This window comes from Symsagittifera roscoffensis, chromosome 4, assembly GCF_963678635.1.
Source record: "Symsagittifera roscoffensis chromosome 4, txSymRosc1.1, whole genome shotgun sequence".
Lineage (NCBI taxonomy): Eukaryota > Metazoa > Xenacoelomorpha > Acoela > Convolutidae > Symsagittifera > Symsagittifera roscoffensis.
The window spans coordinates 40,093,402-40,117,745 of NC_087065.1; the positions used below are offsets into that span (position 1 = coordinate 40,093,402).

Sequence of the window (24,344 nt, forward strand, 5' to 3'; positions counted from 1 at the left end):
GGAAAACTAACGAAATTTCAGGAACACATCGAGAATAACTTACAGTAACTTCTAAAACAAAAGTTGCAATTCAGCTCTTTGAATCTAGGTTTTCAAAATTTTTAGTCAAAAAAGTAACTAGAAAGCGTCGTCACGGATTGCAGTCGCATTGCTTTTGAATCCGTGTAAGTCAGGTGGTGAAACCTGTTATTTCAGGTTTGTTTGTAGTTTTTACTTCCGAAGCAACGATTCACAATTTACTTTGAATAATTCTTTGAATCCTTCTTTGAGTATGCTTCTATGCTTCACCCGCACCAAAATTTTATGGATAAAAATGAATTTTAATGGACATTGGTGGACAAAAATTTTGGCTATATAATCGATATCATTGCAAACTTAGACAAAATTATGGATTTCTAGTCCATTTTAATCAATAGTTTTTGAAAAACCAAATCCCACTATAATGCACTATAATCTATTATAATCCAATTTTGTTTTCAATAATATTGTATATTTTTGTGCACAAAATCGATGAAAACTGATTAATTTTTGTAGCTAACAACTCTAATTTTTGCAATTTTTTGTAAAACACGAACGAACACGTTTGTAGTAATGGCATTTTTGACCAGTTTTTTTTTCACGAAATTTCCAGTCCCCCCTCCCCCCCCCCCCCCCTCACTACTCACTACCCCCATCATGCCCCTCGCTACTTCCCAAACCCCCCACGTCCACCCCCTATGCCCCCCATGTCCTCATGTGTCCTAAACTACGTACCCCCACTTCATACCCCTTCCCCCACCAACCCCCCACTTGGTACCCTTTCCCCCACGTACCCCCCCCCCCCGCATGTACCCCCCCCCCCCCCCCCCCACATAACGCCCACCCCACCTACCCCACCCCCACTAAACACCCCCACCGGGACAGGTAACTGTAGTACGGGTGAACGTGGGGGGAAAGGGGGCTGTGGGATCTATAGGTAATTTTTTGTAAATTTTCATAAAGGCGATCAAAGGAAAAAAAGAAATTTAGCGAGAGAATAACTAACTTAAGTTTAACAATATTATGAAAAAATGAAAACAACACACAAAAAGATATAAATAAATGTATTATATTCGATTATAATCAATTGAAATTGATTATTTTTCTTTTGATAAAACTTTTTGAAATTAAGTTGAAAAATATCGATTATATTGCAATTTTATTGCTTAAAAAACAGTATTATTATAATCTTTTTTCAATCGTGGATTATAATCGATTATTTTTGTTATTTTATAAAGACTGACAATGAAAATCCAATATAATTGAATATTATCCATGAAACTTCAGTGCGGGTAACGGCTTGAATCTAGAGTTCAGAGAGAAAGAGATTTGACGTTAATTTTACGTTAACCCACCCCACCTACGCCCCCTGTACCGGCTTTTGATTATATATATTTTTTCATTCTCATTTAAAAACGCAATCTTTCTTATATCATGAAAATTACCTCACTCTCTATGAAAAAAATTTCGCGACATCTGCGTTCTACCTGCTTCTGGATTATTTTGGTCTAAAATTGTGAAAAAGATGAAAAATTGAGACTATTTTTACTTAAAAATGAAAAAGATGTCATTATCGTTCAGCCTAATTTTTGTGCAATTGGTGTTTAAAAAGTTTTAAAGTCACTATAATTGCCGCCATTATCTGAAATTGGCTTTTCTTCAGCAACAACTGATTGCAAAATATGGCAATAAGATGATCATTTGGCTTTGTATCCTTCCCCACCATTTCGTTCTGGAACTTTGGAGAAAAATTTTATTGCACCAACTGATTGACAAACTTTTAAGAGTTGTTTATTCTTTTCCAGCTGGAGCAGTGTTAAAAATCGGAAATGTGAGGTGAGATTTTGTGACGAACGTTAGGGATGATGTGTCGAATTACAGGGCAACGCTGCACAGGGTGGTTTTGGTAAGAATAAACGGAACAACTGTTCTTTTTATAGTCCAATGAAATCAGCGAGCGTAAATTCATCTCTGAGGCAGCGTGATAAAATTTGGGAGACTTTAACCATTTTTTCTTCATCTCTACTTCAGCGCTCTTCTGTTTTTAGACTCCCTTCTGAAAAATTATCCCAATTGGTATTGAATAACATCGCCGGATAGCTTTGGATAGAGTCTGGTTATTATGCATGCCATTAATAGTATACCAACAACAACAAACATCACAGCACAAACAAATGGATTACTCTGATACTATCTGTAGTACAACTGATTACTGTGAAACAAGAGCCAGTAAAAAAAATGAAAGGCCTTCCATCTAAATCTCCACTTTTTTATGACTATTTGCGCCTGTTTTATTATGCCTATTATTGCTATTGTTTGATGGCCCTCTACTAACTGTTTGATCGATTATTTCTGCTGATTTATTTCTGATGGTAAATACTAAACATTTTCAACCAGCTATTGTTTCATCAAGCAACGGCTGTTGTTCACAAACCGTTAAGTTCCTTTGAATTCCATAATTGCATCTTTTTTCACTGCGAATATATCCAAAATAAAATCCTGCCGGACAAAATCCGTCAATCAACTAGATATTACCTCGCTATCTTCGAACTCTTATCAATATTTTGCATTGGCTACGGATAATTTTGACGTGAACTAACTTAAGGATAAAGAGTACACCACTTGTGAAAAACAATTATTTTAACTACCACTTATTTAAAAAGAAAAGGTAGTAAAATACCACTATTGGTCGCAAAAAATACCAGCGCAAATCTTTTCTTGTTTTTACGTTTCAGTGCATCAGCTTATAGTTATTGGTGTTTCTTTGTTGGTTCACACAAACACGAACAAGAGGATTTACAACAAGAGGAATAGGCTTGTTTTATAATCAAGACACGTGTTGATTTTTTTGAAAAGAACCCATAATTTTAATAATTCTCAGTGATTTCTTGTTTTGTTTAGACCTCCCCCTACGTTTTACAGCTGCAGCTCAAACGTCGGCTGATCCTAGTTTCGGAAAATTAACTTTTGTTTCAAAATTCTAAAGGTGAGCCTAACGAGGAAAGACTTGCTTGTCAGATTCAAATTGATCTTTTGTTTATTTTTGTTCCTATTGCTTAAACAGTCTTATGATCTTAACTCAACACTCTGTTTTTTCATCAAATTCCAATCTTAAAGCCTGTTTATTTCGAATGAAGTTTAAAAAATTCTACTAATAGTTTATTTTTGAAAGTGATAATGGAGAAATTAATTATAATTTTGTATGGCTTCGGCTGCATTCAGTTTATACTAAGAGGCGCTTCTTCAGCTTATATCAGCGAAACTTCATGTCCGCAAGTTTGTCAATGTCTCGACAAAGACGTGGGCTGCAACAACCTCAATCTATCGTCCCTTCCAGCTGATATTGACGTCTTAACCGAAAAACTCGAGTTAGCCGAAAATAAGTTATCAACTGAAAGTCTCAGTCTGAAATTTTTATCCTTCCCGAACTTAAAAAATCTCGATTTACGGGATAATTTCATCACAAATATAAACGAAGACCTGTTGCATGGTCTTCGAAACTCTCTGGAATATCTGGATCTATCTGGAAATGGAATCCAAAAGGTTGGCAAAAACTCTTTGGCCTCTTTGGCTAAGTTAAAATACCTCAAGATGAGTAGAAATGATCTATTTGAGGTTCCAAATTTGCCACAAAATTTACAAATTTTGGACCTTTCAGAAAACTTTAAAATTCAATCTCTGAGAAAAGATTCGTTTGACGGATTGAAAAGGTTGCAACACTTGATTTTGAATGACTGTGAAATTTACACTGTCGACGACGACGCTTTCGTTGACCAATCAGATCTAATTGATTTACAAATGAACGGAAACCCTCTTTACGAAGTGCCCTCGTTTTTACCCCCGTCTCTAAACACCATAAGTATGCAAGACAACCGGGTTCGATTCATAGGCGTGGGCGAATCACCGACCAACCCGTTTCGCAACTTGACCAGATTAGAGCGGTTGCTTCTTCAACGAAACTGGATAAGTTCGATCGGTGATACAGTTTTCAAATCAATGACTAGCTTACGTGAACTTGACTTGTCTGTTAACAGACTGAACAAGATACCATCTTTTCTCCCAAAAAGTCTGATGATTTTGGAGCTAGGGGGAAATATGCTGACCCAAATATCTCCAGATTCTGGTTTCACTTCGGTCCTCAATAACCCCTTCTTACAGCTCCCTTATTTATCCCAATTAGGTTTGAGTAATAACAGTTTGGCAAACTTTCCTGCTCGAATTTTACAGGAAAATAGACAGTTGTCTATTCTGGATTTGTCGCAAAATGATTTTACAGAAATTCCGAACATCTACTCGACTGCGAGACTTGAACTTAATTTGGACGAGAACCGAATCCGAGACTTGGACGAGAACGCGTTTAAAAACTGCGCCGATGTTAAAAAACTATTTTTAAATTCCAACCAAATTTCAAGAGTAGTTGGCGCTTCTATCGGACATTTAAAGCAGTTGAAAACGTTAGAATTACGCGGAAACGTTTTACGAGACTTGCCGATTTTCGTTTCAAGTCGTCTAGTTAACATCGATTTGAGTTATAACATGATTCAATACATAACCCCTACAACGTTTAACGACAGTAAATCCCTGAGTAAAATCAATCTGGAGAATAATGAGTTGTCGCAAATTCAGGAGTCAGTTTTTAAATTTTTACCCCGACTTAGATTTCTTTTTCTGGGCTCAAATAACATAATTGAACTGAATTTTCAAATTCCGGACAGTGTCTCTGAATTCCAAATTCATCATAACCAAATTGCAACCATCGGAAACCTGAGTGGTAAATTTTTCTCCCCAAAATCCTACCTGACGGCGCTCGATTTAAGTGCTAACAATATTCGCTCTATATCACCTGCCGCCTTTGCTAGCTTCAAATTTCTGACTGATTTATACCTTGACGATAATCGACTTTCGACGCTCAATTTCAAACTACCCCCTAGTGCGAAAAGAATTTCAGCGAGCAAAAACTCAGTCCGAAAACTTGAAGTTGGATCTCTGAGCGGACTTACACATGCTTATACGCTAGATCTAACCAGTAACAAAATTAGTTTGATTGAAAAGGGGTTTTTCCTGGCCTCTGAATTCAGAAAACGCGCCGAACAAGGTAACGTCCGACCCTTTGAACTTATTCTGGACAGCAATTATATCCAAACCATTAGCCGTGGCATATTTGAACCAATTTTAGATAACAAAATTAAGTTCAGTCTTTCGTTAAGCGAAAACCCGATACGCTGCAACTGCCTTTGGCAATGGCTTTCCAAAGAACTTGCCCTACCATATATGGAAGTTTCTGGCGACTGCTATTACCCAAACGAGCTACGAAACAGACTGATATCTTCGGTGCCAACTGATAAACTGCAGTGCTCAAAGCCAAAAATTAGAACGGAGGCTAAAAACATGCAGCTGACAACTAAGTTGGGTGCAACGGCGTCTCTGTCATGCGTGGCAGACGGCGAGCCTGTCCCCTTTTACACCTGGGCAATTCACTCAAACAGTGGCAATGACTTAATCACCCTCATCAATGATGAAGTATACGTAAGTTAAAATCATCCAATATTTTCCATTTTTTCTTTAACGTGTATCGTAAACAAGACAATTTCTTCTTCTATTTACCTTCTCTTCTTTGCCTTTTTTTTCAGGGGCAGATATAGATTTTCTCGGAGGAGGGCAAATTTTCAATTAATCTGGTTAATTGTAATTCATTTTCAGTTAGTTTCTAATATATTTGAAGACTATTTTCAGGCTGAGCAAAATGGTTTTCCGAGCTCTCCGGAAACCCTAATAAGGTCATACATTTTTGCACTGCTTTTTGCATGAAACGGGCAAAAATACCGATTTTTGCATACACTAGAATTAAACCGCTATGAAGTATAATACTGGTAATGGAGCAAAATCGTATAAACTTCGAATAGACTTTAACTTAAATGAGAGAATTAGTGATGAAAATTTCGGCTACATTTTCATCTCTCTCTGACATAATGGTTTTGACCTCAAAATTAAGTAGACGTCATACGTCAAACAAAACAGTAGTCATCAAACGTACAATTTCTTGTTTTCAGTTTGAAATAAAAGCTTGTATCACACTTCAAGTTCAACTTGAAAATAATTGCCATTCGAGGATTTCGACCCAAAATGTGTTCAAAGACAATGTTCCTTTGATTAGGGCTGCTTGACGTTTGATGTGTGTGCCGAAAACAAATATGAAGTTGCGTTTCCTTTCATCAGAAATGATAGCCTGGACTTGGTTCGCTCAATAAAAAACTTTCTACTAGCATAAGCTTTTGAGCGTCAATATGACCTCATAATTAACAATCAAATTATTTATGAATTGCAACAAACATATAAAACTGTCGCTCGAATTAAATATGATTTTTTTCCAGCCTGCGTTTGCAATTAAGTTGCGTTTATTTTTGTTCCGACCAACCCCAGGGTTGGAAAGGAACTTTGACCTCTATTGTATTTTTCTAGGCAAAATTAGATACCACAATAAACGTCAGATAGAGTCGAGTGATTATCATATTAAAACCTTTTCATTCGCTATTCGGAATCCGAAAAAAAACAAAAATGGCGTTTTGCAAAACTTTAAATCAGAATTAAATTTATTTGGAGCTAAGTTCAAAATCATTAAAAAGAAAGAAATTTTGAAAAAAATCCAAAAAAATGTACGTTTTTTTGCAAATACTAGCATTATCGGAACAATCCATACTAAATTGATGAGTCACAGGCAGGCTACCTTCGCTAGATTATGCAGTTGAGTCGTGTTATCAATGTTTTGAGCGAATATTTTACTGAAAGGCAGTTTCAAAAGACTTTGATGGAGATGGGCACCGTTTAGCTGCCGTGGTTTTTCGGTTCTGACAGTAGAATGGAAACCATCTAAATCAACTACCCATCATAAGTAAAAGAAATGATTGTTGTGCAGAAGCATTGAGTAACCCGATCACTGTAGTCACTAAGAAAAATCGTTTTCCAATTTTTTTAATATACAAAAACTTTTTTCGAATGATAAAATTTGGTCAAACTAAATCTATACTACTGCTTAGATTTTTCTTTTGTTTGATATGGAAAGTTTATTGAAGGAAAAGTTTACAAATTATTTTACGTTAATTGAAACTTCTACTTTTTGATCTTTAGCTGGATCAAAAAAATCAAGTGTTCAAAATTTTTTTAAAAAAGTTTCGATGCTAATTTGTTGATACAAAACAAAATACAGCATGCTTCAAATTTCCTGGAAACGGGTTGCCAGTGTTTTTTGAGCGTTTTGGCAGGGAAGCTGTTATTTAAAGAGCCAAATGGTAGACTAACCTAACCCACTGTGTAAAACATACCGTTCCTTTCTGTAAAAATAGAAACATAATAACATAATAAAACTAACCGTATATCAGGGCAAAACTGTGTTCCGATTGACTTTTAAGGCCTAATTAAAAAAAAAACTTTAAATTTTTTGAAAAAATCGAAAAATCATAAAAATAAAGAAAAAAAATTACTAAGCTTAAAAAAACTTCTTTAAATGATTTTTCGATTTTTTTCCGATTTTTTTTTGATTTTCATTCTATTGTTCTCACATAATTCACTCTCTCTTTTGAGGGTTAAAAAAATGTTTCCACTAACTTTTAAACTATTATCATAAAAAACTTCGACTAGAGAATATTTCCATAAAATAAAAGAAATAAATTCAGTTTGTGATTATGATGTGCATTTGGGACACAAATTTCAAAAATAAATAATTAATTTTATACTTGCTCCCTTAGTTATACATGTTTAGTCTAAAAATCAATTGTGATCAAACAACAATTAGTTGCGATCAATCCTGTCATATAGCATCGGGTGGGTTTACCTTTTGGTTGAATATATTTGTAATATATAGTGAAGTTGCACTTGATTTGGTAAATTCATGTGGCGAAAGATAAGAACTTGCTATTGAGTTTTCCGAATATAAACTCTGGAGAAATGGATAACATGTTTCTAAAAATGAAACAAAAAAACAAAAAATGAAATGTTTCTAAAAATGAAACAAAAAAACTAAAAATGAAAAAGTTCTTAAGAGAATTTACCCAAAAATTGTAGAAAAGAGTTTCTAATTTACATTAGTAATGTTCCTTTCTTACAATTTATATAGAAAGTTTTCCTATGTTACAATTTTCTTTAGAAAGAAAGATGATTTTTCTTGTATCATTTTTGAAGCTAAATTTGTAACATGCTGTAGAAAAGTTCTGAGGGTAATTTTGGTCAATTCGGGAGAAAGACCGACCAGTGTTCGCTTTAAAAATGATATGAGTTTCAAAGTTTTTGTCCAAAATCATTCAACCACACGCTTATGTTAGGTACTAAACGATATATTTGGCATATAGCAAAGTATTGAGTAGACCAACATTACGAGGCCAAACTGTGCAGTGGATAGGCGCACAATTTTGTGTCTGTATGTTCCTGGATTCCAGAGACAAACCTTTAAATATGTTTAATTTTTGACGGAACGAACAAAAAAATAAAGAACAAAAGAAGAACAAAGGAAGCGTCCTTGTTACGGAATCCACTTACATTTCCCAAAAAAACCACAGTTTGGCCTCGTAATGAATTATCTTGCCTCAATTTAGTTTCCAACTTTTTTAATGATAGATTAATGCTCCGCTTACGCGTTCATGGCACAAAAATATCGAGCGTTAACTATCTCAAATGAACCCTCAAAACTTTAAAAAAGTAATATAATTGAAAAATATTTTCAAAATTAAGCTCAAGATATAAAATAATTTTTGAATGAAACAAAATCTTTAGTCAAAATGCTAATTAAGAAGTCAAGATTTTTTTCTGTACAAAAAAAAACGAGAACATTGTTCGAAAGTCGAAACTCAAATTGATTTTTCAGATGTATAAAAGGCATCAGAGTACCAAAAAAAAATATTCTTTCAAGGAAATCTTAAGTTGTTTTTGCAAACAACAATCAAACTCTGCAGTTAAGTAAGCAAATTGGACTAGCTATGGCTCTACTCGAACTGCTATCTCTAAATGCTAGTGGATCCTTCTTAGGAAACAATTAGAACAAATTATTTTTGTTCAGATTGATACTTTTGTTTTATTGGCTCGAACTCTTTACGTTAAATTGTGATAGTTGTTTCTCCTTCAAAAATATTTGGAAACCGAATGTGATTTTGTTTTGCTTTTTTTTTTCGATACTTGACTCTACTCTGATTAAACTGTTCTGATCAAAATTACTTTCAACTTTTTATTAAACGTGTTTTTTCTTCGAGTTGAAGTTGTCCTGACTATTTTTTCACAGCCTTCTGGAAAAAAAATGTGTTGAGGATTTTTCTGCAGTTTCATTTGTAATTATTCTGAAGCATAGAATGCGACCGCATATCGGAAACTATAAATATTGGAAAAAATGCTTAACTCTTAGTAGTTGTTGATTAATTATTAACCTACAGACAATCCTTATCAAGTTTCATCAGGTACCGGAAACTATTAATAATTAGGAAGAAGCTTTATGTTATTGTTTTTTATAAATATATGTATATGGGATTATTTCTTTCAGCTATGAATTGACATGACTGCCCGTATCAATACGAAGCGCTGAATGTTCCGGCTTATCGTGACGTCGATGAAACAAATTTTGGATACTTTTCTTTTTAGCCCCAGCCTAGATACAAGAAAATTATAATCCTTCCACATTCTAATTTTTTTTATAGCGGGGCTACAATTTGTTGGGCACAATAAAGTGAAAACCTTTTTTTAATCTTTTTTTTTCTCTTTTCTTCCCCTCATACGCTATGTTAAGTACAATGAGATATATTTTGCGCTGCTTAGCGTGTAATTAATTTGTTTACCTCAATTCTATTCGAAAAGATTTGTTTGCCCTGTTGATTCGATGCACGCCTTAATGGGACGAAATTCAGGAAGGCATACGTTCCTCTAGCTCAGAGATTTGAACCCCCACCACTCAGAGAGTCCCACATTAGTACTGTTTAAGGTATCCCGTTTTACTTTTTGGCCAACGAACATTACAACTTTATCTTAAGGCGAGTACGGCGCTAATATTTGATGGTAAATTTAAGGGGAGTGCGTGGAATAATCTTTCAATTTTTATTATGAACAATTTTGTTGATCGTTATTTTTTTGTTCATTGTAATTGTCATCTTTATAATCTATAATTATGACGAGGAAAAGAAATAGCACAAAGACTTTACACTTCTGCCGCATATGAAGAACTCTATTGTTAGTAACAAAATACCTACTGAGTGTGTTTTTCAAAGGCTTGAAAAAGCATAACAAAAAGGTTAATCTAAAACTATTTTCTAAAATTTCAGCAACAATTTCACGGATTGGCCGATATGCTCTTAATCGTAGAAAAAACTTTTCCGTGTCTCTTCACATAACATTTGAGCGAACTAGTCTCACTTTAATTTTAAATGAGTTCTCAGCCAAGTTGCCAAGTTGAGAGACTAGACTGCATTTGCTACTCATTAACAGTGTTGGAAATGTCGTGAGCACTGATTGTCCTAAATTAGGCTGATAACCTCAGACCTCAAAACCTCGCAAAATTGATACAGGTGAACTTCATTTAAATTCTGAACTGCAATATCGACATTAATTTCCAAATATTTCGAACGATTCCCCCAGAAGTTTCTATTTAGAGGGTTAAAACTAGCCTGAAGGAAAAACAATACTTACACTCAACTATTCTGTCACAAACTTTTTTTTTTGGTTTTAACTCACAAATTTTTTTTTTTTGGTTTTAACCATTCCGATACAACTTTTAGTTAATTCAGCTATTAAAAATCACCACTCATTTGTGAATTTGTGATTTTTCATCTAACTCAGTCACTGTTTCTCGAAAACAAACAAAAAATTTTGAACAATTTTTTTTTTGGTTTTCTAAGTTTTTTTTCACTTTCAAATTTTTAAAATTCAGTTGGAGTGGAGCGTTCTATGCTACTTGTACAGCAACCTGCTATCCTTGTTGTAGGATGGAGTGCTTGAGCTCGGGTGAACTTTTTTCGACTTTATAAAACTCGACTTTTTGTCTAAACTTTTTTTGACAAACTTTTTCATATAATCGAAAAACTATTGAAGTCATAAGTCCAAATTCTTATAAAACATTTTCTTAACTCAGAGTCTTTTTTTTGCAAAATTATGCAATAAGTTTGAAAAACCACAACTTAGTCTATTTGGGATAACTAACACGCGTTCTACTTCGTGCTATTAATGCGTAAAATAAACCAGCTCAGTAATCGCTCCAAATTGAGTTGAGGCATGCTAATTTTTCTAAAAAATTCGGTTTTTTAATTCGGTTTTTCCGTTGAATTTATCATTTCGTACTTAAAATGATGTCTGCAGGGATGACTTTCAAAAGAAAATTATCATTTTTAGTACCTTTTTTTTATTTTTTTTTGTGGAAATTTCGTCAGTTTTTTTAACTGAACCGACCTAAAATGACAATTCAGTAATTCAAGACGCGGCGTGAGCTCAAGCTGTTTTGTAATTTAATTTCAATTTTATAAGCAATTATAAACGCTCTGACTGATTTTGTTGTCTCTCTAAGAACGGTTCCTTATTACGTGTCTAATTTTTTCTTATTGTTCCGACTTTCGAAGAAAATGAAGAATATATAAGACTGGTTTTTTTTATTCAGACTGGTTTTCAAAATAACATTATATGAGTGAAGTGATCAATCTAATGATCTTCGTTCCCACACCACTGTTTTAACCTGACTCTACGCTTACTCTGAATCGAGTCTGACTAAACTGCTCCTTTGATAACTTGCTAAGAAATGTAACGCGACTTATTTGTGCGCCGCAATTTATGATCGGCAACTGCTACTTCAAAATTAAATTCAGGCATGCTAATTGATCACATTATTTCCATGAAAGATGTTATCAGCTGAAAACTCAAAATTTTTCAATGTTTCGTTTACCAAAATCTTCAAAAAAAAATAGGCAGACAAAAGATTAAGGTTTTGCTCTGATATGTGAGCGGTCTTGTTCAGTTCAAAAAAAATTCTTCCAATTTGAAATGAAACATGCTAGTTTTGAAAATGAAAACGTGACTATTTGATAAATATTGCACGTTACACAAAAATAGCGAGTGGGTGATTTTTTTTTTTTCATTTACATGCAGTCCTAAGGAATACATTTGATTTTTAACAGCTACTTAAAACAAGACTGCTAGTAACAGCGCGAAGCCCTAATAGCTCCGACTGCCTTTTAAAGTCTACGGAGCAAAAGTAACCTGAAAAAAACTAAACAAAATAAAACATAACAAAAATATATAAAGTACAAAATAAAAGTACAAAAGGATAGATTTTGTTTTAGTAACAAATCAGTTATGGCAACTGAGCTTCTTTCAACCATTTCGGAACGATTTCTAAGACGGGTTGAGTCTCCGCTCACGTGTTAATAGTGCGAAATATATCGCGCGTGTATTGTCCCAAATTGGCCGAAATAGCAATCTTTAAACCTCCATAATCTTACAAAAACTGATCACAGGTAAAATATCCTCTAAAGTTTCAGCTAAAGACAACAATAACTTTTGAATGATATAAAAAAGTTTTCTCAAAAACGGCATTTAATAAGTCGAAAATTGTCTGAAGAAAAAACCACCCCGAGCACAAATATTCCGTTACTTTTGTTTCGAAAGTCGGAACAATAAGAATCAGAATGGAACAATAACTCCCCACTCCACCTTGCAAGGGAGTTTCACTGCGAGAAACAAAATTCGTATATGCTCATTTCTTTATTAAAAGGGGGAATTCGTAACAAGGTCCCAAATATCTTCCAAATTCTGACTGACTGATTAATGTAATCTGTTAATAAATTAAGTATAAATAACCGGAGTATAGGACTGTCATTCTTCAGTTATACATTTTGAGAGACACCAGTTTTTTGGATGAGAAATCCGATTATTTGGATCAGTTTTTTTTCTGGCTCTCAGAAGACTGTTTGGATCTCCATGTCAGATTAATTGCCGGCCCTTCAATGTTTGAAAGCTTGATGCAGCTAGACTTTACCTTTCACTTCGCGCGTGATTTACTACCTGAAAAGTGGAAAGTGCACATAAACTGAAGTGGAGCTTATAAGTGGGGGGAGGGGTTGGATCTAAGTCGATTGCAAACACATATAAACTTCTCTTTCCTGACACGAGGTGTCTTTTTTATTATGCCCTCGGATCAGTCAGGCGTTCAGTTTAACGTCAAAACTTCATTACTGCGGAACCTGGTCAGAGTAAGCCAGCCCACTTTAAATTCGCCCAAGCAACAACAACAACCACGCAATTATCTTTCCTGCTCTGAACACGCTTCAAACCCCAAAGAATAGAAAAGCCACTTGATCGAAAATGGAAAAATCAATTCAAAGTGGATAAATTTGTTATGAGTTTGATTGAAAACGTCTGCTGTTTGATCACACTCTGACTTGACAGAGATATACATTTTGCATAACTCTTAAATAATAAAAATAAATTAGGTCATTTCCGTTATTTGAGCGCTAAGCTCCCGTCACATACCAAAAATGATCGCATATACCTTTTTTATATAATTTTTGGATAAGAAAGCAAACAACTAGGAAGGTATTAATCGATTTGAAACCCGATGACCCCATGCATACTTTCCAATTCCATTAGGGATAAACAGTTATTAAAGGAAAATTAAGCAAAAACTGGAGTAGCGTAACATTATATCCTTGCCAAGTCATTTATTTGTAAGGTGAGCTACCTTCAGACCCACTGATTCAATTTGACAACGGACTTGACATTAATCATACTTTGTACTGAAAAACAAATAGAACCGGAATTAAAACCAAATTCATTTTTTCTCGTCCCAACAGCTTCCGATCTGATTCTAAAATTGATGGTCTGTTTTGAGCAGATTAGTTCAGAATAACACACCTAAGAACTATTTTTCAATTAGATTCTGGAGTCAATCCGCGTCTGATGTTCTAATTATACAAGAATCTATTAATAAACGAGACTTTGAACAATCTTTATAACCCCACATTTTTTGTAATTCATAAAAAAAACAAGAACTACTTATCAACAAAAAAAGGTACTCTTAATTTTAGATTTTATTTTTTTTATTCATCCGACTGAATTTCTGAGAAAAATGACGGTGCTCTTACGTGGAAAGGGATGACGGCAAGATTTTGCAACAATCGTTTTGAATAATATTGGAAATTATTGATTTAAGAAACTATTCCGTCAAGTATTTTCAGTATGAAAATCGGGATGCCAGATTCACATTGTACCGATACATGCTGAGTAAAAGCTTTCAAAACTTATATTTCGTCAACTTGTTTAGTTGACTAAACACAAGGTATAAATTTTAAAGCTCTCACCATGTGTAATCAATCCCCTGCCATGGCAGTGATAGTGTACGAGGATGAGCTCTCACTTGACTTCCAGCTTCAGATCAACCACAGCCTGAACGATTTCGACTGCAATAGTGTTACCACGTGAAAGCTCTACAGGCAAAATATTGACCTAGACTTACATAAAGCACTTTGATTTAAAAAATTCAGTCTGGGATGTCTGGAAATACGAGAAACAGACTATATTTAAACAGGCTGAATAGCCTTTCATAGATTGTGTGCCAATCTCAAAAACCAATCTCAAATTCTTGATCAATTTCAATTTTTTAGAAAAACCTTGCCTAATGGTGACTCTAAAAAAATCAGAAGTTTTTTATGCTTAAAATGACAAAAATGATTCTACTATTAAATGGTGTTCTGCCTTTTAACTTATCTGGAGTAGTTTTGGATCTCGTTAATCATTTTTTCCTTATTGCAAAAGCGGGGACATATGTTACAAGTTACAAAACCAGCAAGGTCTCAAAAATTGATTAAGTTTTTAGGGGGGAGGTGATGGTTTTTCTACTTAACATAAAAGTGGAAGTAGTAAAAGATATCGGTTTTTAATTGAAATTTTAAATAAAATTTACAAATGAATAATTAGAATAAAGTGTTTTTTTTCTTTACCCACACACCCTGCGAAGAAAAAAGTAAGAGAGTTTTTGTCCCCTAAGGTGTTTTTGGACTAGCAAGAGTGTCTTTCTTGATTTATTTTGAAATGATTCAAGAGCCTGATTAATTTAACCGCAATGTTGGAATGCTAAAAGTTTGCGAGCTTTTTTTTATTTCTCAATTTTGCAAGCTTCAACTTTAATTTGAAAATTTATCTAAACTACATTTACAAAAAATTTTTACGGAGGAAACTGTTCAATAAATGAAATCATGATGTTAATATTTTTCTTGTTTTGAAAAACTATGGAAAATGTTTCATAAAAAGTCGAAATAGGTCCCATGAAAAAAATATCTTTTTGACAATTTTCCCTAAAAGGCGAATAAAATTTCTGATAAATTAACAAAAACACACTAAAACTGTGTTTTTAACGTTCGTGTACAATCTGGCTGATAATTATTCTATTTACTTTGTGAGTTTAAAACACTTTGTAAGCAATGTTGGCTTGGGAATGAGTTTAAGCTTCTCCCATTAAAAAAGTTCGTTAGATATTGTAGAAAATTTTTATGTAGTCTTTTTTTTTCGATTTCATTGTTTTTATTTATGTTAGTTAAAATTTTTTAAGCTTACAACTAAAAAAACTTGTTGTTCTCTTTCTTAATTCTATTAAATTTTTTGCTTGTTCAAATAAATAAACCCTGGATATTAGCTACCCATAAATTTAACATTCTAGAAAAACGCTTTATGAAACTTTTTTGCAGTAACGACTAGATTTGACGCATTACCATTTACAATTTTTTCACTTTCACTTATTTGGCACTGAAACATTGCTGCTGTAAAGTATAGATTTTGAGAAGACGAAGTGTGTGGTATCGAACAAAAAAAGGTTTTTGCTAAATACTTGAAACCAAACTTGAAAATTTTTTTGAAAAGTTTGATTAAATAGGCTACGTTATAGACCTTAAATTATATTTATCTGAATGCATATTTTTTGGCAATGTTTGTTTTGAGTGCAGAATTCATTTTATTCAGAATTCATTTTATTCAATTCATCAGATAGAAATTATTTGATGAAAATCTTTTTGGGGGATTTTTGAAATTTGAACCTTCTTGAAATTTTTTGCATCTCAAAACATGCTGATCATAAAATTTAAATGATTTCGGTTTTTTATGACTAGCTTTTTTATTGCCAAAATGTATGACTAGCATTTTTGAAATGAAACCATGCAATACAAGAATTTTCAATTTTTAATAGGGTCAATGATCTGTTTAAAATGCTCTATTTGGTGTCATTTTTATTCAAATGAGCTATTCATTGCGCTGGTATGATACCTTTTTTGCGTTCATTTTTGTTTTATGGGCGAATTTCATTGATTAAATTTTATGCAATTCGTGTACTGCACATGAATAAAAAATTGAATATGTCAGAGAAAATGAAAGATGTCAGCTCAACTGGGTGTCCTCCGCATTCAAAATAAATAATTTCACATCCATGATTATTGAGTTGTTTTTGGCTCTTAAACTTTCCTTGTCGGGAAAAATGAATGCTTTTGATGAAGAAAAAAAGCTCAAAAAAACTGCAATAGTTATGATTTTTGAAGGATGATTGGCAAGGAACAGAGCAGTTTTCAAAAATTGGGCTAGTGATCCTGTTTTATTTTGGGATGCTGACTAAATTGCACGCACAAAAGAGACTTCTGGCAATTATTTTTGTTCAGACGTAGGCTAATGAGTTCGAATTGCTTTTGTGTTTCAATCACGCAAAGTCTCTCGTTTTTCATTCATTTCATTTTTCATTCAGCTTACTTTTTTCCATCTTACATTCCTTGTTTGGATGCTAAATCGTAGTAGTGGGCTCTAATTTTCCTGGCTTGGAACTTGTGGGCTATAATTTTGCCCCCGACTTCATGCTGCGCCAATTTGGAGCTGCGAGGCAGCATAGCTATCGAGTGATAAGCACCTAGGAGGGGTCAAATAATGGAGAGTAATTGTTTTTTCATTTCACGTCCATATTCCCACGGGTCTCAATCATTTCAACTCACTGTTTTCCATTTTGGCTCTGCAGAATGTAACCTTTCAAACTGGAAAACAATTTGAAGTGAAACTTTGCAATGCTGATTTTATTGACAAACAAAAAAAATTTGGAGGAGAATTCACCCTGAATACAGAGTTGACATATGCTCTGCTTGCTGGATTTAGGTCGAGTTAATTTATTTTCTCAACATGAAAAGTATTGATTCAAGATTCGAATTTGGTTAACAGTTATCGCAGTTCTTTCTTGAATATTTGATTTAGTATTTGAAATTAATCTAACATTTCAGTCACGCTTTTGTTGTGTTTTTGGATATTTTTGATTTGATTGAAAATAAAAACACAAGACTGCTCGTATCAGGGCGAAGCCCTGAATGTTTCGCAACCTTTTAAGGTTTTATGGAGCAGTAGTAACGAAAAAATAATTGTAAAAAATAAAATGAAAACTTTTTTCTCTATAATTTGAAATTTTTTATGAAAATCATCCCCCCACACGCCATATTAAGTACAAAAAGATAGATTTCGTTCCTTGCAACAAATCAATTATGGCAATTTAACTTCTTTCAACCAACTTGGAACGATTTTAAGACAGATTAATTCTCCGCTTACGCGTTAATAGCGCGAAATATCTCGCGCGTTAATTGTCCCAAATTGGCCAAAATGGCAATCTTTAAACCCCCATAGCTTTACAAAAAAATGATCACAGGTGAAATATTTTTTCAAATTTGAGCTTAGGACAACAATACCATTTGAATAAATGTAAAAAAAATTTCGAAAATGGCTAGCTAAAAAGTCGAAATTTGTCTGAAGAAAAAACCCACCCCGAGCACAAATATTCCGTTACTTTTGCATCAAAAGTCGGAGTAATAATTGAAGAGATCGGTGTTAAAACGTGTGATAGGTAATAATTGATTTCTTCAAATCAATTTGGTTGCTTATAACAAACAGCTCGAACAAATTTTTTTATCTTCTGAAGTGTATTGACGCCCTCAGCTCAATTTCAAAACAAAATTTAAACGGTGATCCTTTTTTGCAAAGTTATAGGGTTTCTAATTAACAGTTTGGCTGATGTGGTATGTTTCGTGTTATTAACGTGTAAGCGGCAGTATTTAATCCGGCTCAGAAATCGTCCTGAATTTAATGAGGCAAGCTAGTTTGACTTCTTAAAACACGACAGACTTTAAATATCCGGTCTGATAAATTTGCAAAAAATATAATAGTATTAACACCTGCCTTACTCTCTTTCAATTTTTGTATAAAGAATTTTAAGACCCTGACAGAGACAGATGAAAAATATGCTTTATTAGTTTTAGTATTTTGCTTGGAAATCCCGATTTTTAAAAACCATTTTATAAGTTCAATATTTTTCTACGTCCTACAGGGAAAAAAGTTTATTTCACTGAAAATGCTACAAAATGACAATTTACAGAGCCAAATAGCACTATAAAAAAATAATATAAAAGTATTTCATTTTTTGTGTAGAAGTTTCAATGTATTATGTAAGAAGAGTCTCTAAACAATTAATTGGACTTAGTTAAACCTCATAATTATATTTCAAAACAGCAAAGAACGTTATTGGGCAATTAATGTACAATTTTGTAGTTTTTTTGTATTTTTTTTTTCAATAACTTTTATATTTAGAGTAAATTTTTTGCCAAGTATGAAATTTTTCTTTGAGAAAATCAATGAAATATGTCCAGTATATTGTTCCGACTTTCAAAGAAGCAAATAAAAATTCAGGCTTAGAGTGTTTTTTCAATTCAAACCAACTTCACCGATCAAAATAATAGTTTTAAGCAATTTTCTGCCACAATCAAAATATGGACATTTGAAAATTTTAATAGGTTTGAAGCAGGCTAATTGGCTGTATTTGTTCCTTGTACCATTCAATTTCTAACACTTGCTATTGATTTTTTTATGATTTAGAAAGTTGCACCGCATAAACGGTAAAAGTTTTAGAAAATTCTCTAAAAGTTATTTATTATCCAAATTGACAATTTTCAATCATCTCCCCGTTTTTGTTCCTACATTTGAAGAAAGTAAGCAATTTATAAGATCGGGGTGGTTTTTTTTCAGTTTCTGTTCTACATAACCCTGGTCCTTCGGGGGATCGATCTCTTGATCTGCATGGACTCAACCGCGTATGCGCACTCTTATAGTAACATGTCCAAAACGGTCGTTTTAAAGTTTACACGGGTGGCAAATTACCCCACTCTACAAAAGTGCTCCAAATTGAACGACTCAAATTGTCATAACTAAATTTTTATATGGTCATTCTAAAGTTCATAGTTTCGCCAATTCATAATTTACTAAAAACTATTCGATACCAGATAAAGAGCAGTCAGAAAATGAAGCTTTGCCCTGATACTAGCAGTCTTGTTTTAGATAAAGTGAAGTGTAGCTTTTGAATTTTGAGCTCAGTAATTTTATCTTTATCAGATTTAAAGCAAACTTCATTTAAAGTTGTTATTTAGATATTCCAAATTTGTCTGAAAAAAGTCTCAGCACTCCCTCGAAGTCATTGTGCCGTCATTCTTTGGGGCAAATTTTTGCTCAGATTTGGGGTAGATTTTTGTTTGGGGTAGATAATTTAATTGTTACATCATAATTTTCTCTTTGTCCTTTTCTCAAACGTTTCTTAAACATTTCAATTTTAAAATTATGGGGAAAAAATTAAATTTCAAAATCGATGAAAATTTCTGATACAATATCAAATAGATATCCTGACCAGTTGAGGCAAAAAAAAATAACTTTGACCGCGCCTAATGAAAAATCCCTCTCCCAAATTAGGGAATGGTTGTTTTTTGTCTCTGAAATTTCATTTTTAATATAAATGCCACCTATTGAAATTTAAAAAAATTTCATCAGGTTTGGAAAAATTTTCATAAACTGTAAGAGAATTGGTCAAAAATTGCAACAATTTTTCAATGATGCATTGCTAGTTGGTTGAAGTTACAGAGAAAAGTGATGATTATTTGATTGTTTCTAATCGGTTTTTTATTAACTTACCCAGTACATTAGCTCTTATAATATATTTTTTTTGATCGGAGATGATCAATTAGGAATTCACGCGTACTAAAGGGACAAATAGTCTGTGAAATAAAACAAAAATCGCCGCGAAATAGGATGTTTTGATTATGGCTACCTGGGTTACTTAACTAGTCATATCTTCTTTCGGTTATTACTTCTTTTTTGGTTGTTTGTTGTATGGTGTATAAGTTCACTCAAGTTTCCATTTTTCTAGGTAAAAAAAAACAAAAACGGTTGTGAATCGGAACAATCACGTGGTTCACTTTATTATTTTTCCAGTTACGGTGTAAATAGTAAGAGGTTAAATTGAATGGCGGATTTGCGAGGACTACTTAAGAATTCCTCTTAATGTCTTGTTTTCAAAGAGTAGTCTGAAAGCGCTTGTTTCTACCCCGTATATGCCTGAGTTAAGATCAAGTACTTTTTACAATTCGCCAATTCTTTCTAATCAAGCTGAACAAAACAGTGTTTTTCAGCTGAAGTGAAATAGGTGCGTAGGTCTGTTGTGGCTTAGTGAGTTATAATTTGGTAAATTGATGCATTTCAAGACGAAAGGTCGGGTGTTTAACGCATTTAAATAGGAGAGATTTTGCAAAATAGCCAAACAATGAAGTTTGACAGGTCCTATTGTCCACCAATCGGCTGAAAAGCCCTTCTTTACAATCAAAAAGGGACCCTATTTAACTGCACTCTAGCTTCTTTAAAAAAAATTGTCGACTTTTTTAGAGAGCAAATTCATTTTGCGAGCTCTAATAAAATACTGAAAAGACCCTGCCTTTTGCAAACTTTGTTTAAAAAGAAAAGGGACAGAACAAAAAAAAAGTGTGGCAGAAAAACTGAAGCTAATAGGCAATGGGTGGGTCTATCGATCCAATTAACTCTAAAAACTATTCTTCCTAAAGCAAAATGGAGTTATAAATTAACTTTCTACTCAAAAGTAGTATTGATTATGACTATATCCCGCCGTTTCAACCATGACGTCACACAAAATCGATAGATTACTTTATGATTGATTTGAAATGTCAATTTAACGCTTCAATTGTTTGAGAACAAAGCTAATTCAAGATTTCGTTTTCTCATTGGATCTGAATCAAATCTGATTTTAATATAAACCTGAAGAAAACCATGATTTTAAAACAAAATAATAAATTATTTGCTTATTAATTATTTAATCAAAATATGAATTGTTAAAAAACATTTCAAATTGAATCTTTCGAAAGGTTAGAACTTTATTAGAAAAACCTGACAAAAAATTAAGCACTCTGTTTAGCCAATACACTTTCAATGGTTGTTGATGGTTTTAGCAGTTTCAAGATATTTGAATTTTTCTTGATGTGTCTATTTGCGAAAAATACTCCAAAAAAAGATAAGTTTCAGGGAAAAAAAGATAAACTGAGATCTTCTAAGTAATTTTAGCGACCTTTTGAAGTAGCCACAAATCAAAAATTGGGTGCATTTTTTTTTAAAATTTGAAGTTATCAGAGAATATTTTTTTTGTTTGCAAATTAATCAAAAAGTTTCCTGCTACTGTAAGAAACGGAAATTGACTTTTTGACTTGAGGGAAACACTAAAATTACTTCTGCATATATTAATGCCTTCTTTATTCTCTCCAAAGGCCTTTTAACTCCCCATAAATCAATACTTACCAACGGGTGAGATAACAAGCAGCCAGTCGCTATTAATACGGATGAGAAAAGAAAAGAAAAAATCAAACCAAGGGAGAAGGAGGGATGTAGCACATAACTTCACTAATTAATGAACACATGCACAAAATCATCAGCCGATATTTTCGCTAATTTTCGGCCCACGCTTCCGCTAAATTTATGAGTGCGGGAAAAAATGTTAATGGTCAGACTCCGAGCCTTTTCATCGCATTTTCTCTGAAATGCCAGTTTCATTCAATACCAAACTCTTTTATCGTCAGGTGTTCTTGCCTGCTGCAAACTTCCGAACAAAACATGGCCTCTCAGGGAAACAGTTGCCCTAAAACTGAATTCAGAAAACGCTCCGAAAAAATTCCAGCAAAAATCGTTGTCTGCAGACTTTAGTACTTAGTTGCTTTTTAAAAATCCTGGATCAAATTAGAGATAAAGTTTCAGTTAGTTCTTTTTATATAAAATCAAAATAGTATTGAACTTTTGATTTTAAGAATGCATTCGAGAAAATGCCTAAAATTTCCATAATAAACGAAAATGGAGTAAAAACAGAAAAATACAGTGAATAGACAGTTTTTGTTTGAGCAGTAATACAAAATGAATTCTGTTTAGGATGATCACTATTATGTCCTCCTAAATGGCACATTAGTCATTCATGACGTCAGACCATCCGATTCGAAGCTGATCTACGCGTGTATTGCCAACAACTACGTTGGCTACGATGTTCTCAGCATCAAACTCGTACTCGACGAACAGATAGCCTCGAGTAACCTCTACGAAGTGTGGCAAACGTCTACACAGTTTCCACCTTCGATAACGCCCAAAATAAACCTAATCGGAAACGAAAGCACAACCCAAAATTATGACCAAATATCATACGATTTGTCGCTCGGGACCACCAGAAAGTACCCTTGGACTCCCGAGAACTCCACACCGGGCGGTGCAGTGAACAACGGCGGAAGTATTTATGTTCCTGGACCACGGGATCCTGATCCCAAGGTCTCAAGTTCGAGCCCGACTGGTGATCAAAGTACTTTTCGCTTTGAGCCTGATTACAACATGGGTAATTTTAACCCAACTGGCGCTGATAATGGTCCAGGTATGAATGGTGCTCGTAAATCAACGCAAGAAGGGCTTTCGATTGACACTTTTACAACTTTAATAGCTGTTGCTTGTGGCCTAGTTGTCATATTGGTAGTTATGATTCTAATCATTACTATTTACGCGTTAATGAAACGGAAAAAGATGAACTACCGGCCGCATAATCAGTTGCTCGTTAGCGTGCCTGTTAATGTGAACGGTCATCATAAGCCACCCATAGCTATGACTAATGATGATGGTAATTATGGCCTGAATGAAAGCGGGAGGCCATTAATTGAACACCATGATACATCCGAGTATATGTTCATCACATCGCGACGTCCGATGAACGAAGACCAATTCAGGCAGTGCAATGGAAACGGAGCTGAGTCGCCTAACGAGTACTTAAACTTCGCAAACGAGCAACTCTCGTCCCAATAGTAACGCCGAAACTCCAACCGACAGCGTCCCGGAGAGTGTGGGATGTAGCGGGACCACATACACAAACATTAACAACAATAACAACTACCGGTCTGTATCTGGAAACGTGTACAGTACGAATAACAAGTTGAAATTGGTGTCGCAGCCGACAACTGACAGCATTGATTCGGGTGTTTGTCCGAACAGTAAACGGTCGCAGAGTGAGGAAAACGTGCAACCGCTCAATAAGGTTTTAATCACTGGGGGCGGTGACTTTTCTTACGTGACTGAAAAACCAGAACTGGTTGAATTTTGTGACAGGGAATCGATGGTTTAATTCCACCACAAGATAAAAGCGCGATTCACAACGCGTGACAAGCACATCCTTTCTACCATCAATAAATTTTGGATCTAAACAAAAACCGGCATCGTAAAGAGAATTTTAAATGCAATCTAGAGTATATTCTACGGTTTTGACATTGTCTCCATTATATGCTTTGTTAATTAATTTTTTATTAATTTCCTCTTTTTTGCTTTGAAAAAAAAACAATCGATTTAAATTTTGTCAATGACATAGAAAATAACACTTTTGAAACGTAAAATAAGGATCACTTCTTATATATAATCAAATCTTTTGGGCAAATCTATGACAATTGATTAGAACGTCAGATTTTAGGTTTCAGAAAAGGCAACCTAACGTGGCTGTTTCATCTTCCAGGTCTTCCATTCTGTCACAAGAAATGGAGTTTGAGTTAAGTTTAAAGTTGGCTTTAAATTAGTTTTATAATTCGTTATATGAAACTTGTATTGGCTCGAAAAATTATTCTGACTCGAAACTCTTGTTGATCGTAAGATTATGTTCCGCCACCTTGAGCAAGAACTTTCAGCCGAAAAAGAAGCGGTTGCAAACCTAGGGGCGAATTTAGCTTCTAACCAATTTTCAAATCAAAAACTTAACTGCTCGGAGAAATGAAAACTGGGTCGAGAAGGGACTAAAATTTTAAAGTTATATATGCTTGCTATATTATCTAGTAATTTCAAGCAAACTGAAAAAAAATTTATAGAAAAAAACTGTATAATCATGAAAAATAATTGACTATGAAGATTTTTCAATAAACTTACTTAGAAAACGTTGCGAAGTTAATCAGTTCGCAAAAACAAGAACAAAACTGCAG

General features: G+C 33.9%; 2 protein-coding genes across 2 annotated transcripts in view; one reads left to right on the plus strand and one right to left on the minus strand.

Annotated features, from left to right (window-relative positions):
• LOC134844156 (iron-sulfur clusters transporter ABCB7, mitochondrial-like) overlaps positions 1-24,344 on the minus strand; it is a 281,118-nt gene that overhangs the window by 179,355 nt on the left and 77,419 nt on the right. The gene's annotated exons all lie outside the window — the stretch shown is intronic.
• Positions 1,925-23,688, plus strand: LOC134844154 (protein artichoke-like). The gene is made up of 3 exons (XM_063860694.1): positions 1,925-2,390; positions 2,920-5,544; positions 22,282-23,688. The coding sequence occupies exons 2-3, from the start codon at positions 3,196-3,198 to the stop codon at positions 23,188-23,190; spliced, it is 3,258 nt and encodes a 1,085-aa protein (XP_063716764.1). The 5' UTR covers positions 1,925-2,390; positions 2,920-3,195; the 3' UTR covers positions 23,191-23,688.

Excerpts from the sequence above, each read along its gene's own strand:
- LOC134844154 (XM_063860694.1), top strand. The coding sequence starts at position 3,196 with ATGGAGAAATTAATTATAATTTTGTATGGCTTCGGCTGCATTCAGTTT. Across the intron at positions 5,545-22,281 it reads TCATCAATGATGAAGTATAC|GATGATCACTATTATGTCCT; the intron begins GTAAGTTAAAAT and ends AATTCTGTTTAG.